The following is a 15,802-nucleotide window of genomic DNA, read 5'->3' as shown; positions in this document are numbered from 1 at the left end:
CCAGCAGGCGGCTACGTGCGTACAACTGTTATCTCAATCCACCGGGAGGGTTTCTATTTGGAATCTTCATTGAATATCTTCCGTGTCTTCTTCCTGCCGTAAATTCAGCTCATCTTATTTGCCTTGGATCTTGTAGAATTGCAACGGCATTCTTCGCTATTCAGACCTTTTGACTTTCAGGCCGGAGTTGCATCGTAGCTTGATTCCTCAATCGTTATGTAGAGTATACAAACGTAATGACTCCCATATCTCCCTTGTAATCATCAGGGTATCCCAAAAAATAGAAACAAAGACTTTAAAAGTAGACGCCGGGGAAGGCGAGCGTCACAAAGTTGAAAAAAAAACGAGCGCAAAAAAAAGAATAGAAGAAAATCCCCTCTCTAACCAAATGAATACCAAAAAAGATCCCATGCTATGCGGCAGTCCTTCGTCAAATTCCCATCGATAAAAACCCAAGACCCTCCACTGTCGTATTTTATAAACCGCTAAAGTTACCAATAATTTGAAAGCTCGGCCTGTGTTGGACGACCAGTTTGCCGTCCAGCCAAGACACGGATAAAAAAGCTTCAGGAAGGAGTGGCTACCTCCCATTCTTGGCGCTGTCGTCCTCGGAGCTCGCCTCGTCATCATCGGCGACTTCGTCTTCTTCTTCTTCGTCGTCGTCGTCTAATTCGTCATCGTAGTCTTCTATTTCGTCATCCGCTTGAGCACCGGGTTGCTGCTCCCCTTCGTCGCCCTGTATTACGTAGCCCGGGCAGCGTTCGACAAGCCCTTTGTAGTACGCAACGAGAACGTCCGGGTTGGGGACAATCTTCCAGTCCACCCGGTACAGAAACTCGAGCTCCAAAAGCTTGAGCTCGGCCACGCGGACGCCGCCCACGCGCGCATATGTGGTGTTATTCCAGAAGAGATCCGATAGGCCTTTGGCCGCAACCGTTGCTGCCGTGATGAGGAAACGGTGCACTGTGAGCGTGTTGATGGTGAAGTCAGGATAAAGGGCGCACAGGCGGTCAATGTAATAGACCATGGATAGGAGGAGAGGCGGTGACAGCGTCGCGTGCTTGGCGAGACGGTGGAGGTATTCCAGAACCGAGATACCAGGTGCGGTTCTGAATGCGAATGAATGAGCAACGTCAGTTTGTCATATCTCTAGACTGCTTTCAATCTCATAGGATAAAGATGACTACTGACCGTGAATGAAACCTTGTCAAGTGACCCGACTTGAGAGCCAATGCATCGTTGGTCTCAATTAACTCGCCGAGCATGTGCGCTATCAAGACGACAATGTCCTCGACCTGACACAGTTCATATCGTTGTGGCAGGACCTTGGGTGGAGGTCTCGTCGGCTTTGCGCGTTTTTGTGGAATATTTTGGGCCTGAGTGGCCGCATCCCCGCTATTTGAGGCGACAGCCTGGGAATTCCGCCTCTTGATGGCGGGGGACGTCACGGCCTTGGGCTCTACGGGGGTCACGGCCATGTTGGGGACCGGGCCCGATGATGCCGATGGCGGGGGCTGATGAGCTGAAGCTGAGGCGGCGGCGGCGGCGGCGGCAGCGCCCTGCTCTACGCCCGGCGTCATGGGCTTCGGGCCCGGAGTCGGGGGTGGCTCGTCGGGTATTACGTGCAGGTTCTGTCTCGCATGTAAAGTTGCCAAGTAGTTGATCGGCTCCATAGGAGAGTACTGTGTACCGGCATCGACAGCGACATAGCGCTTCGGGGCCGCGGCGGGGGACGCAGCCGGAGAGGGGGCGTCGGTGCTGCGGCTCAGTGGCCCCGAAGCAGGCAATGATGGGGACGGCGACGATGACAACGAGGGGCGTCGGGGCTTGGCGAGGAGTGGGACGGGGACGGAGAGTCGTGACGGGGGGGAGGGTGCGGGTGCGGCGGAGGCGGTAGCGGCGCTTGCGGGCGCATAGTGGAAGGTGTGGTGGAAACTGGGCGACGCATTGGACGAGCGCGGATGTGGTGCGGCGGGAGACCTCGTCAACATGATCCCCGCCAGATCGTTCTCCCCATTCCCTGGTGGCTGTTCGTCCGGTTCCGGCCGTCCGGTAAATGGCCTATCTGCTCGGTGGCTGCGGTCTGTCCCAGAAATGGTATGGTATCTACCGTAAGACTGATTTTCCCTTTAGTGCAGCTTGTGGAGTTTATTTGTCCCGCACGCCCAAAGATGAAAGGAGGGATTTTGGGGATTGCTGCCTTCTAGATTTTTTCTGCGTTGCGCGCCAGGGTGTTGCACGCAGCAGAGAGGGTCGGCTCTCCTCCAAATGGATTGCACCGACAAGACACGCCGTCAATGACGGGACAGCGATTGGCTGACTTGAGAAGGATGCACAACGCAAGGAAGAGTGGGCGGGGGTGTGGAAAATGGAGACGGGGAATGGGCTTTGCAGCGGATATCCACCCGGCGCCTTTTTGGTGATGAAGCTAAGGCAAGGTCGGTATCGTCTGTCTCCCTTGGGCTGATAAGTACCCTCGCGAAACTACTATAAGGTTGCAGCAGCGAATTGGCGATGAGGGGTCAATCGACACGCAATCGGTCGGTGTCGTGTGATGCGATCCAATGTGCAAAGCGGCGGCTTTACCTTTGTTGTTGTCCTGCTGCTTGTTGCTGTCGCGTGTTGCTCGTGAACAGCAAATTTACTTTGTAAACTGCTCTCAAGTCGGCAACAGGTACCATAACCACCCTGCACTGTCTATGAGTTGTCAACCAACCTTTGCGACCTCCTCCGCAAAACTCTATTCCCCTCTAATGCTGGGGATGGGTGGATACCTTGAATTTTTAGCTAAAAGCTCGCTAAGACCGGGTTTGACAAAGCGAATTCGTACGTCTCGGCCGACTTTTCTGAAATGATTAAAGCGCAAAAAAATGAAGAGGCAGACTCTTTATTACTTAGAAATGGACTCTGGATGCATCGGCAGTTTCGCGTACCCACAATCGTGATTGTTCTAGGTGACTTACTTGTTTAGTTTACGGATAGAACGGTTTGGTCCTTGGTAAAAACTGCGCAAGGACAAAGAAGCGAAATTGTCACGATCGATATGAAGCAAGCAAACAAAAATTTCAGGTCCCGATAATCGGAACTATGTTTCTCACGGACCGATTATGTATCGTGTTGTTGGCCCGATCGGATGCACTGGCGGCAAGTACCCGTGTTCATACAATGGCAAGAATGGGTACGTAGTAGGTGAGTAGATATTCATTTACCTAATGCTTCATGCTGTCTGCTATGCCGAAGATATTCTCTCACGTCATTTGACGCACCCGCCATTTCCCAAGCAAAAATCCCGTCCCTACACGTTACTGGCTCAAAACTCGGTCTGGCTAACAGAACGCTGCAGGAGGGCTTAATACGACACGCCGCCTTGAACACAAGGCTACGGCGGCCAAATAACAGTGTGGGTTGCAATGTTGCAAAGGAGTATAATTCTCTATTGAGAAATGTAATATCATATAGAACGACGGCGATCAAAAACTGCGACCATCCTACAATATTTATTGGGTTGTTTTGTGCGACAATCAACCACGTGAGGAACAAAATGATTATTGCACTGATAACTGAGGGTAGGTGGGTAGGTGGATATATGATGCGCTGTTTGCCAAGAGTCGTTAATTAGTCTTCTGTTCTCCGCTGCAAGCATGAGAACAAATATACGCTATGTTGGTAATGCAGCGCCTAATTCTAGCTAAAAGAATGAGATGGGATAGCAGTAAGGAGTCACAGAATCTTGCTTTTGCCAAGCTGGCGTAATATCGTTTACGCTAATTCGACAAATGCGCCAATTGCCGGTGCTGTGGAAGCCAGAACATCAAAGTACAGCTGTGGCAAGAAACTCATATAGGTACTATTTCAAAGCTCTAACATGCACTCTTCATTCGACCGGAGGACATATTTGGTCCAGCACCCTTTCCAGAAGATATATAATATATAGGTGCTAATCTAACACTTGCCATGACCTACGCAGGTATGCACAAGTGCATTCGGGTCAGCGGAATCGTTCTTATATGCAGATCCTTGTCACCGCAGTTGAAAGACGTTGGTAATGTGTTTCGTAGTTTTCAGCTCTATTCTTCTTCTTCTCTGTTTTTTTTTTTTTTTTTTTTTTTTTTTTTTTTTTTTTTTTTACCCCACCTAGCTGCGAAGCAATCCAATCCCCAGTGCAAGTCTATCAAGAACCCAAGGTCCCAAAGGGCTAGGGCGGCGACTATCCGTCGGGTTAAGCTTGCCGCAACAGTCTCCACTTTATTCTGGGGCTGAAATCCATACCACCAGTACGGATGGCATCATTCTTGTCGCTCAACGAAATGATGTAACAGAACACCAAAAGCTGAATGTGATTTATTACGGTATATTCCTCCGAGCAGGCACTAAGCTCTTAATGCCTGACCTACTAGGTACGGAAGATTGAGATGCTGCAAGTAAAAGTTTACCTGGCCTAGGTACATAGACTGTACATTCCAATTGGTGGGCTGTCGACCTTGCCTAGGTAGGTACCTACCTAGGTATTCAGGTAGGTTCTGCACATGTCACTACCAGCCTAAATGTGTAGGGTAGGTACATTTCTGATGTACCGTTGTCATCCACCTTTGTCAGTGACCGTGAGGCGTGACTTCCAATCATTCATCCACCGTCTGCCAAACACAAGATTGATGTGAACATTACGCATCCAACCTAGCCTAGCAACAAACCTCGCGTATGGCTTTCTGCTTCGACTGTTAATAGTACTGATTAATCACCAAATCTCATCGTCTTGAGCATCACTACCGGACGAGCCCTGTACGATTCTTGCTACGTCGATAACATCCCGTGGACCCGTGCCTGCGCATTGGCTGGTTCTAGATCCTCCTCCCAAGGAATCCACACGCTGCGACCCACGCTGTGACCGCGCCTCGTTACGCCCTCTGTTCAATAACACACTTGATTTCTTCGATTGAAACCTGGCCCAATCGAGTTGCCCCAAACTTAAAGTCGCCGCAACCTTCTAGTCGCTTGCTTTAGGTCTGAAGACGCAGCAAAGATTCAGTCCCGGTCTCTGGGCTGTCGTCCCGCCGCGATGGCTCGCGCCCCTGCTCCGGCGCTTCTTGCCCAGCTCCGAAACGCAAGATCATTTTCAGAGCAATATTCACTGCTCCGTCAGTTGAAGACTGAGATCATTGGACATGTTCAGCGCCAGCAGAGATGGGTCGTTCTTGGCATCCTCGAGCCAGTCGTCCAGATTCTGCGCAACAGTAGATCCCAAGCCAAGCCGAATGGCAAGGACACCAAGACTTACTCTACAACGTTAAAGCCGCTTTCTGAAGAGGATTCGGTGCGCTTGCAAATAATCCAGATTCTCGCTGGCTTTGCACATGGTGAGTATTGGTTCTCTGCATGAGGGTCCTGCACCTGCAAACGCCTTCATCTATTTGCTGACTATTTATCATTCCAGGTGGTCCAACATTCCTTGCTCCGCTACATGCTGCTGGCTCACTTTCAGCTCTCCTCGAAAACTTGTGCCCGACAGACAACCACCCGCGCATCGTCCTTGCCACAATCAAAGCCCTTCGAGCCTATGCCGATGCCGCCACCTTGGCCTCTGCCGCTTGTCCCATACAGCGAGTGACCTTGGCCGACGAGATATTCGCCGAACCGCATATTGAGTCGATACGCAGTATTCTTGTATCTCCTGGCACGTTTCCCATTGTCTCAGTCGGCCTGGTGAACACGGTCGCAGGCCTCCTTGGGGTGCTCTGCTGGGAAGAACGACATCAGGTATCAATCGCAAACTCTGGCATACTGGATGCGCTAGCCACGAAGCTTGCCAGCATCGTTGTAGCCCGCGGCGAGGTTGTTCCGGGCGCTGACGTTGCTGCTCAGAACGAGGGCCTGGGTGAAGCACTACCGGAGCCTGCGGCTTGTGGGACAAGCCTGGTTGCAATATTGGAAGCTATAAACGCTATTGTGGCCAAGTCAAGACTACGGGCTTGCATGCTCCTGTATTCACCCTCTATACTCGCTGTTTTTCCTAGCATGGACTTCAGGCCGCCATCAGGGGAGCTTCGGGCAACGTGGGATGCGTTGGAGAGTATGGGACTGGGCCTTTCACGTCCGCCCACGCTCGGGGCAGTTGATTACTTGCTTCCCGCTACACCGTGCAAAGACAAAGGCCCAGCGTCTCAATTTCCTGCTTATCCACCAGTAGCTCCTGCAACTGGGTCACATTTCGCGATTGGCAGGACAAGTACAAACGCCGGGTGGGAATCTCGCCTCTTCCAGCCTTCACAGACGGTTGGCGATAGCAGTGAGGATGCCGAGGTTCCTCTGATCCCCTGGCTCATTGCTCTGGTCAGGTCGACGACGGGCATGGAGAGCTTGCTGGCAGTCTCCGTGCTCACATCACTGTACAAGGCCGGCTTTGCGCACAAGTGCAGAGAGGCAGCTTTGGCAGCACTCGTTATCCCACTTTTGATGAAAATACTCAATGAGAGCGGCGAACACCCTCCAGCCCCAACTTCATCAGCCTGGGTGGAGCGTGAAACTGCTGCGAGATGGACTATGCAGGAGCGCGCCCTCGTCGTACTGGCCCATTTGATCACTGACAGCGAAGTTCTTCAGAAGGCTGCCTTTGATGGTCAAGCCGTCAAGACTACATGTACGCTTCTGAAGGAGGCTTACGAATATCTTCCCTCTACGAAGAATAATCTCAAGATATGGAGTCCTACACCTAGAGAGGATCAAGCAGAAGGCTTCCTGGACGCCATCTCAGTGACAGACTCACATGCTCAGCTCCCATTACATAGGCATCGGGTACAACTGAGAGAAAATGCGCTCAAGGCCCTGGCAGCACTGCCCTCGAAGAACGAATATCGAAAAGCAGTTTGTGACCAGGATGGATTTGCCTTTATAATCGAGTCTCTCAGCGAGCACCCCACCAAGATCGCAGGATCCCGGCCAATGCCCACGGTGCGCGAGCAGCTTGCGAGAACAAACAACAAAACTTCAGACGACGGCAAGGACACCGCTGAGACTGACGCGCAGAACAAGAACCCAACCGAAGTACTAATAGCTGCTTGCCATACTATTCGGATGCTGGCACGATCTGTCGCCATTATCCGAACTACCCTCCAAGATTCGGGAGTCACGGATCCCTTATTCAAGCTCTTGCGCCATCCAGATGCGGATGTCCAGACGGCAGCTACCGCGGCGGTCTGTAATCTGCTTACCGACTTTAGCCCAATGCGCGAGGTGAGTTCTGACAATCTGGGCGTATACCACAAATCTTTCGGTGCATGGTTGAGCTGACAACTGCTACCAATTGCTGAAGAAATTTTTGGACCTCGGGATCATGAAGGTTCTTTGTGACCACGCCCACTCTGCTACACCTTCACTGAGGCTGAACGCCCTATGGGCGCTCAAGCACTTGATTTCTGGGCAGAGGCCCGAGATGAAGAAGACTTGCATGGAGGTTTTGGATCCTAACTGGCTGACGCGCATTATTGCCGAGGACATTGAAGATCAAGCTCTTTTGGACAGGGTACAGGGTGAATCTAGGCAAAACCGAAACACGCCTGGCGATGCGGGGGCAGCACTGGACGAAGATGTGGAGATGGATCGCCCCGAAGATGAAGACCAAAGCAGCCATGGTGACGACGGTTGGGGCCCAACTGCACCCCGTTATGAACAAGCCCGACTTAGTCACGAACGTAGCAGGACTGGCAGGCTACGTCGTGCTGAGAGCAAACTGGCCGAACTGCGTGACGTGGAACAGAACCCGGTGCGCAAAGCCAGGAAAGAGGACCTTGAGATTCAAGAACAAGGTCTTCACTTCATCCGCAACCTACTTGTTACTTCGTCTGCAGGAAACCATGGTGCAAGCTCAACCGCGGCCGGACTGGACCAATCTCAGGATACAGAGGAGATGGTCGACTATCTGTTTGAGGTCATAGGTCAGGATCGACTCTTCCACATCCTATCCACCAAGCTCAGGTCACGGGTTGTGAACCCGTTCAATCGGAGGTCTTCTGGCCACGGCGGTGACAACTCAGCAGCTCGCGTCGTCTATCCGCATGCGAAGGTGGTGGAGGCAGTAATCAACATACTGGTTCATATTGCAGCAAGCGTGCCGCGGCACAGGCAGATGGTGATACACCAGGCTGATTTGCTACGGCTACTGGCACCGCACTTTTCCAGTAACGACAAGGAAGTTCGAGTGGCAATATGCCAACTTCTCAGCAACCTTACGTGGCGAGACGATACATCAGATGCGATCAAGTCGCAAGAGCGAGCCGACCAGCTTGCTAACTTGGGGTTGGTTGACAGGCTCAAGAGCCTTCAACAACACGATTCGGAGCTTGATGTGCGCGAGAGGGCTAAAGGGGCTCTCTGGCAGATCAACCAGGGCTGTGGCGGCGGTCACTAGAAGGGTGCCGAACATGGGCACGGGTCAGCGGGCCACGGCTGGGCTTTGGGGGGCAATCCGGTTGACTTTAGTCTCGGTAGAGACGGCGCGGGTGACGCCGTGGGTGCACAAGATGCATCATTACCGCCACCTCATTATATATCACCACCATTCTACAGTCCTTCCATCGACATCGTTGACGATACGAACATTTCTCCAATGAGCAGGCCTGCTGATGTATCCAACATTCACGCCACTACTCTAGCGCACTCTATTTTATCCATGCGTCCGAGGCCTCCTCTCAGTCGATACTCGGTTTCCGAACTGCTGAGTCTCGCGGCACCTGACAGACGGTTAGATGACGCAGTAAATGCGCTGCTGGCGGGACTTCGGCAAGATATGTTTGCCAGTCAGTCACCTGAAACAGGAACGAACGTAGTCCCTCGGGCTACAAACGAACACAACTTTGTGGAAGCGCACCATCGAGCTGTTTTCCTCGACCAAATCGGCATGTTGCCATCGGATTGGTCCGAGCGCTGGCCGAACCCGAATGGCTTTACTACGATCACACACCGGGTTGAAGTCCCAGTTGCGAGAAGGTGGGCCATTGACGGCACAGTACTGCGGCTGCGAGAGGGACAGCATGAAGTCGTCTTGTCGGGCCAAGAGAGCGGGCGCAGCAACGAAGATGCCTCGCCATACAATGCCACGATGCTCGTGTCCGTAAAACGGACAGGGACGAGGAACATTCTTCATATGCTCGGAGACAGGGTACTGGATGTAGAGGTTGACGAAATTGTATTCCTGGTTACTGTGGGGGTCGCCTCTGTGCTTAGTTGGCGCAGTGACGCGAACTTGCGTCGCTTCATTGACTTGCATATCGACTCGCTGATTTGGCGACCGAGACATCTCGAGACTCGTTCTGCAACGGATAATGAAGAGCATGCAGAGTGGGTGCCGGTCGATGATGGTAACGACGACAGTGACGAGGTGCGGGTGACAAGCCCACCAGGCCTCTCCAGTCGGCACTCACGGTCCACATCAATGCCCGTCAACGCACGTATAACCCGGTTCAATACAAGGTACCGAAGAAGTTCTTGGACCACAACCGATCGGCGACGGTCGCAGCGGACTCGAACAGACCTTGTTACGGTCGCAGATTACATGCGCGCAAGAAGTGGACGGTCATATGCGCTTGCGCTGGCTGCTGTACGGCGGATGATCAACGAAACCAGAGGGCCCCAGCCAACGCCTCGCCCTTAATGCTACATGGGGATAACCCCTTCCCTTTCTTGGTCATCGAAGACTAAAATCAAATATCCTGATTTTGAAGAGCATGATTCTAGGTGCGCCTACAAACGGCATTGCGTCTCATTGTAGCCAGTCCCTCGATAATGCATTTGTATGGTTGTATGGGATAGTGGATAGAGCCTTCTATGGCTCGTCACGGTTATTTTGGTGCCTTGCGCACAGAGTCTGAGCTGCATTGCCTGTATGATTCTTTCCATTGCATATGTTTAGCCTTTTTTCCATGTCATGACCGTCATGACGAAGCATGACACCACCAGAGCAGACATCTGGACATGTATTATTTGGATTCTGACTAGCGCTCTCTTTGTCTCATTGCCATCTATTTTGCGCAACATGTATAACTGGCGATGACTTGATGCCGCACGCATCATACTACCTACTCTGATTAGACATTAAAAAAGCACGTCTTCCTTCTTCGTAAAGGTTTCAGGATACAAGACTGAACCGGTGTACTGCAGTAACCTTGTCCAGACACTTTCTCATCCATGCTCTCCTTAGCTGTTAACAGAGGGGTGAAGCATACCTGGCCTCGATGTACATGGCGTCCCTTTTCTTGGATGGGAGGCTGGACTGCTCCTCACTAGTCTAGCAGAGTCGGACAGGCGGAGAAGCACGCCTGCGTCGTGGTTACTCGGGCTCTAAGTGAGCACGAGCCGGGACGAGGCGGGTTCGCCTGTGTGACGGCAGCGGCATTTGGAGGTGTTAGATGGGGGAGGTATTTGCGCTAGGGAGGTTTTTTTTGGCTACGATAATTAAACTCGGGATTTGTTTTGTTATTAGTTGGTTTATGATTACTTACTTTTTATTATTTTTCTGTTTACACTACCGGTAATGCTATTTATTCTCTTCATGCCCTTCTTCAAGAGCACTTAAACTCCAGTACTTGTTTCCTATTCTCCATGGTCTTCGACGAGAGAAGTAACCTCTAGTCCGTTGACGTCAAACCTCTAGCGGGAGAATAAAAAAAAAAAAAAACAAGGCGTTGACTTTGGAAACTCAACTCAAGCCTCTTGGGGTTCAGCCCGGGTGACACCCTTGGACGCGCGTGGGAAGGCGTCTAAATGGCTTGTTTTCTTTGTGGTTTCTTTTTTTACGTCCGAGAGCGGAAACATGAAAAAACATGGGGGAGGATGGGGGTTTTTTTTTTTTTTGCTTGTGACGTGATTCCGTCGGGAGGTTCTTTTTGGGTTGCAGTTCACTCATCTGAGTACAAAACTATGTTTGCAAAAGAAGAACCATGTCCCCCCTTTTTTGATAAAGATTTATCTGGATTCATGTATGCATGTCTTTCTTTTTTTTATAACATGCTTTTTTTGTTTATTTTTTTTCTATTTTCATTTTCTGCTCCTTTTCCCTCGTGTTTTGAACCCGTACGGCTGCTCCTTTACGTCGTGACATACAGAATGTCTCGCCTCGTGTCAGGACGCGGGGAGTGGGAGAGGCTTGGGTCTTGGGGATCCCCCGAGACATTTCATTTCTGATCATGTTTCTTTTTTGTTGTCCATCTCCTGGTCTGTATGACCTTTTTGCCTCACCGTGGGTAACTAGGTGGCCCTGGCTGCATTTCTAATGGAGGGAGGTGCGGAAGAAGTATTTTCCCCAAAGAGGAACGATTGTTCATTTCTCAGACGACGATGTGCAGCGAGAGTGACTCAAAAAGCAGCAAGGTCTTGGTGGCTTGCACTTCTCTTTTCTTTACTTATTCTTTTAATGCTTTCTTTATTTTTGTTGCTTCCATGGGAAGAAAACAGACCTCGGGAAATTACTTGCGTCCCCCTCCCCGTTAGATTTCTTCTGCTGGAGTTACGAACAAGAAAATATAGTTTCCTACCTAACCAGCCACAACGACCTAAAAAAAAAGGGAGGAATGAAACCACACGGCGTGCGAAACGGTACAAAATAGCCGCAACAACCTCATGGCAGACAAGAGAAAAAAAAAGTGGCCTGATTGCGTAAGTCAAAGATGTAAGAGGATAAAATATTAAGAGACATTGACTAAACCAGAATGATGAGATTTGACTCGGCCGATCCGGGAACCTGGTGTGCAATCATGTCTTGGAATTGAGGGTTTGATAACCGCGAACCACGAACAAAGAAGCAAGCAGGCGTACACCCGGTCCTGCGGCTGGCAAAGCTGGCTAGGGGACCTCAGCTTTTGTTTGCAGGGTTTTCTCTCACCATTGGCTCTTTTTTTTTTTTTTTTTTCTCCCTCTCTCTTTCAATCAGAACCGACGGGAGATGCAAGCGGAAAATGACATGCTCAAACGCCGGGTTGGCAGGAAAAAAAAGCGTGGCGTTTAACTTGACACCCCCAGAATAAAACAAAATGAGAGACATTCGCCGATGTTGGCCAGGGTTGCCATGTGTAAGACACGAAACCACCACCCTCAGGGCAAGACAAGAAACTCAGGCTGGTCCAGCACTAACGGACACTGGGCGTTAGCCATGTTCTACTTTCTTTTTTTTTTTTTTTCTTCCTCTCATGGAATCTTTGCAGAAAGAGATATATCTGTCGGCAACCTTGAATGTCGGCGATGACGGATAGAAATGCGTTACAATTCTTGTCTAGGTGGGCCCCCGGAGGCGGCCGCCACAGTTACGGGAAGCTTGTGACGGTCTGTCTCGAAAGAGTGAGTATGTTGGGTTTCTCGTTGTTCTGTTATGGCATTGAGAATAGGCACACAAGTCCAAGCCGTTGTTGCCCTTCCCTTCTGGACTGAAATTTTCTGTGCAATTGTTGTACATTGTATATGTGCGACATGCAAGACACAGCCGCTGACTATGCGGCCCCAAATAAAGCAAAAAGAACAGAACCTTTTTTGCTTTTTAGTGTTACGGAGCAAAAAGAAAATAGGTCAAGACTACGGGCCGCAGGGCGAAAGATAGGGAAGCAAAGGAAGAAAGACAAAAAGCTGGACCGGCGATGTACTCACCCGGGTCAGATAGTAGATATCGGAGATAGAGGGAAACCTGTGCATCGAACGCTTTTGTATCAAGTCAAACCGGGGGCGATGATGCATGCCGGTAGGCCAAGGCAGACAAAAAAAGTTAACGCAGATACAGAGTTTTCGCGTCACGTCTGCAAAGAGCCACGAGTGTGTTTAGGTACGAGACGAACACTGTAGACCGACCGCCGAAGCAGTGCATAGTTTTCCCTTTTTTCCTTCGAAAACCCCATCCATGATTCCCGCATTGCCGCCCCGTGGCTTATCCGTGCTGTGCACACATACAGGCATACACCACCGCATGCTCTAGGCGACATGCGGGAGGGCCTTGAGAACACGGATAGGCGCAGGGATTGATCGACGGACAAGGTTTTTTGCTGTTTAATCTTTGGCTGGGGTTTGCCTTATGCCACCATCCAGGAAGGTAGAGGGGAGAAAGAAACAGAAGCAAGGAATGGGAATTAAGAGTAAAAAAGAAAAGAAAAAAAAGAGGGAAGCACAGAATGAGTGGATTGGATGGACCGCAAACTACATTGCTGGTGTGACCCAGAAGAGCCCGGTCGTTTGGCCGTGTTACCCAAATATCACCCATTCCGTCCCCCCCTCCATCCCGTGCGGTAGGTATCCGACTTATCGTACGTATGCTGCCCGTACCCGTGAGCAGTTTGGGATGAACTGACGGTGAGCATTTGGAAGCAGGGAAAGACACGACATGGAACCGCGGTGAAGGAAGGAAGCAAAATGACATGAGAGTGACGGTAACTGATGACGAGAACACTGTCCCAGACTGTAACCTCTTTTCTTTTTATTCTTCTTCTTCTTCTGCGATGCGTCTTCTTTCTACCGTATGCAACATGCCGTTACCCATAGGTATAACTGTGTCTTTGTCTGGTTTCGGTAGGTAATGGGGGTTCAGTTTACGAGGCCCTAGCCACCCATGCAAACAAGATAAGACGACGACAAATGACGTTAGTGAAAGAGTTATGGAAAATAAAAATAAAAAAGATCGCCGGCTTGGGGTCTGGAGGGAAGGGGGCCCTATTGGAGTCCCGTCCTGGCGGAAAGTGCAAGGCGGAGTACAAAGACATTGCCGACGACGGATGGGGAGGAGAAGCACTTTCTTGGCCACCTCCTCGAATCGGGCGTATCAATTTTGTTTTTCTGGTTCGAACCAATCCCGCCATTTCATGCAAGAAGGCGTTGTTGGCATTAAAGATACCACGGGTGCCGGGTGGGTGCGTGGGGTGGAAAACTGGGACGTGATAATAAAACTTTGGCAACGTACCGTACTTGGTATGTAACCTGCAATAAACATGAGGATGGGAGAGGGAGTGTGATCGATCAATCAATCGACTGAACTGAACAGGAAGTGGCTTTTCTTGAGTTGGTGACTGGTGACATCCAGATTGCCACTCGGTCCATCAAGGATATCTATCTCAAGAACCGATCAGGGCTCGGCGGCTATAGCACGGAGCATTAAAACCGTGTAAACGACAAGAAAAAAAAAGCAGACAATATTCACGTATAATCTACCGCACATCTCCCGTGGCCCATGGCGGTCCCATGGTTCGTTCGGTGGAGGGGCGAAACCCCCAAGTCCTGAGTCAACCCAGACCTGTGGGACCCACGAATGGTTTGACCTTGAATCAAGGACGCATGCGCTCTCCAGTGTTTGCAAGTTCTGCTGTCCGGGTAGGCAAATATGATGACTTAATCGGCCCCATTGTATTAGTACTATTGGTACTTTGATGGAACCCGGGGGTTCGCGGGGGCTTAATCCCGAACGCTACATTATCAGCTGCTGTTTTTGTTGAAGAGAGTCTTTGGGTCTACTACTTTTAGTATTATCTCCAGACTCCAGCATTGCACCGGTCCCTGATCCGTTTCTGCAACAATCTTGGGGGGTTGCTGGTGGATATTGATGGAGAAAGAGAAAGAGACCTTGAATACGAACAGGTACGTGAATGTACCACGTATACATAAAAGTGTCAGATAAAAATAAGACTACTGTAAGCCGTACTTTGCTATAATCTAGCGCCTGCGAACCCCAAGCAAAAGCCGGTTCTGGGCAGGGTGGAGGAAAACCTCCGACCCTTCGACCCTTGGAATGACAAAAAAGTGTGGGAGCAAAGCCAGACCCAAAATCGACAGACCCCCAAAAGACGCAACGAGATAGATGCCGTCGGTAGAGTAGGCGAGCATAACCGGTTAGCCGGGACGTTGCTTACATGCCGTCGAGTTTACCACACAACTGGGACACGGTCCGGTTGAAGGGTAGGTCTTGTCCTGCTTAACGGGTAATTTAAATGAGAGACCAAGACTTGGGAAGAATTGCAAGTCTAAAAAGAAACATGGGGGTCCGAGAGTTGCAGCTGGTAGGTAGGGTCGGATTGAAAACAACTCTGGGTGACGACCTGCACCTCAAACCGCATCAATCACATTATTCCCTGACCAACCATTCCGAGCAAAATAAGAAATAAGAAATGTTGAATTCCTGCTGGGCTGCTTGACTGTAATGCACCTCTTGACCTTGACTAAAAAAAAAAAAAAAAAAAAAAAAAAAAAAAAAGGACAGAGGAGGATGAAGAAGGATAATTATTAAAAGAAACTACAAAGTTCAAATCGGGACAAAAAAGAGAGAGGCGAGCCCGACCCGGAAAGTTTGCCCAAAATACCACAAGACTGACAAGATGGGACGAAGAAGGATTCGGAGAACAAAAGTAATGCCCGAAGAACTACATTCAATGATCGGCCAGCTGTACTTAGCATCGAAAAATCGTGGGCCTTGTGTGCATGCCACGCTGCCCCCTCGTCTCGAGTTTTCCTTTTTCTCTCTAGTACCTTACTTGTTCGCAGGTCATGTACAGCACACCTTTTATGGTTATTTTCATGTCAGGTTCTTGCTATTTGGGATGGTTTTCCAGTCCCAAGTGTTTCGGGCGGGGGCGGCCTTGCGCGCGCGCGCGCATAAAGCCAATATGTCGTTTGGCTACTCTACCCCCTTCTCGCATCGGCAGAAAAAAAAAAGTAAAAAAACAGTCCATGCCCACCCATTTGTTAGTTGGCCTTCCCGGCTGGAGATCCCTCTTCGTCGTGACTCGAGAAGCGCCACTTGTTCTTGAGTTTGACTGACGTAGGTACGCAATTAGGCTCATCAGCCAACCCC

The 15,802-nt window shown here is 50.4% G+C and overlaps 4 protein-coding genes across 4 annotated transcripts; 3 read left to right on the top strand and 1 right to left on the bottom strand.

Moving 5' to 3' along the window:
• Positions 1-31: 31 nt before the first annotated feature.
• On the bottom strand, positions 32-3,107 carry MGG_08558 (nuc-1 negative regulatory protein preg). The gene is made up of 4 exons (XM_003716029.1): positions 2,964-3,107; positions 2,775-2,883; positions 1,192-2,697; positions 32-1,109 (listed from the first exon to the last, which is right to left on the bottom strand). The coding sequence occupies exons 3-4, from the start codon at positions 1,989-1,991 to the stop codon at positions 581-583; spliced, it is 1,329 nt and encodes a 442-aa protein (XP_003716077.1). The 5' UTR covers positions 1,992-2,697; positions 2,775-2,883; positions 2,964-3,107; the 3' UTR covers positions 32-580.
• On the top strand, positions 2,624-3,753 carry MGG_17040 (uncharacterized protein; the record flags this gene model as incomplete). The annotated part of the gene is made up of 4 exons (XM_003716028.1): positions 2,624-2,826; positions 2,983-3,178; positions 3,460-3,566; positions 3,689-3,753. Exons 2-4 carry the CDS (start codon positions 3,108-3,110, stop codon positions 3,751-3,753), a joined length of 243 nt encoding a protein of 80 aa, XP_003716076.1. The 5' UTR covers positions 2,624-2,826; positions 2,983-3,107.
• Positions 3,754-4,621: 868 nt separating this feature from the next.
• On the top strand, positions 4,622-10,221 carry MGG_08557 (armadillo repeat protein). Its single transcript, XM_003716027.1, has 3 exons — positions 4,622-5,354; positions 5,432-7,227; positions 7,307-10,221. The coding sequence occupies exons 1-3, from the start codon at positions 5,057-5,059 to the stop codon at positions 8,399-8,401; spliced, it is 3,189 nt and encodes a 1,062-aa protein (XP_003716075.1). The 5' UTR covers positions 4,622-5,056; the 3' UTR covers positions 8,402-10,221.
• A 3,602-nt stretch (positions 10,222-13,823) lies between these two features.
• MGG_17039 (uncharacterized protein) lies at positions 13,824-14,116 on the top strand (the record flags this gene model as incomplete). Its single annotated transcript, XM_003716026.1, has 2 exons — positions 13,824-13,871; positions 14,003-14,116. The coding sequence occupies 2 exons, from the start codon at positions 13,824-13,826 to the stop codon at positions 14,114-14,116; spliced, it is 162 nt and encodes a 53-aa protein (XP_003716074.1).
• Between the last annotated feature and the right edge of the window lie 1,686 nt (positions 14,117-15,802).

This window comes from Pyricularia oryzae, chromosome 4 (genome assembly GCF_000002495.2).
Source record: "Pyricularia oryzae 70-15 chromosome 4, whole genome shotgun sequence".
Taxonomy (NCBI): domain Eukaryota; kingdom Fungi; phylum Ascomycota; class Sordariomycetes; order Magnaporthales; family Pyriculariaceae; genus Pyricularia; species Pyricularia oryzae.
This window is presented reverse-complemented; position numbering and strand designations above follow the sequence as displayed.

Bases quoted from the DNA above. Each gene is read 5' to 3' on its own strand.
- MGG_08558 (XM_003716029.1), bottom strand. From the start codon at position 1,991: ATGTTGACGAGGTCTCCCGCCGCACCACATCCGCGCTCGTCCAATGCG. The intron at 1,110-1,191 runs GTCAGTAGTCAT...ATTCGCATTCAG, and splicing joins TTGACAAGGTTTCATTCACG to AACCGCACCTGGTATCTCGG.
- MGG_08557 (XM_003716027.1), top strand. From the start codon at position 5,057: ATGGCTCGCGCCCCTGCTCCGGCGCTTCTTGCCCAGCTCCGAAACGCA. The intron at 5,355-5,431 runs GTGAGTATTGGT...TTATCATTCCAG, and splicing joins TCTCGCTGGCTTTGCACATG to GTGGTCCAACATTCCTTGCT. The intron at 7,228-7,306 runs GTGAGTTCTGAC...CAATTGCTGAAG, and splicing joins ACTTTAGCCCAATGCGCGAG to AAATTTTTGGACCTCGGGAT.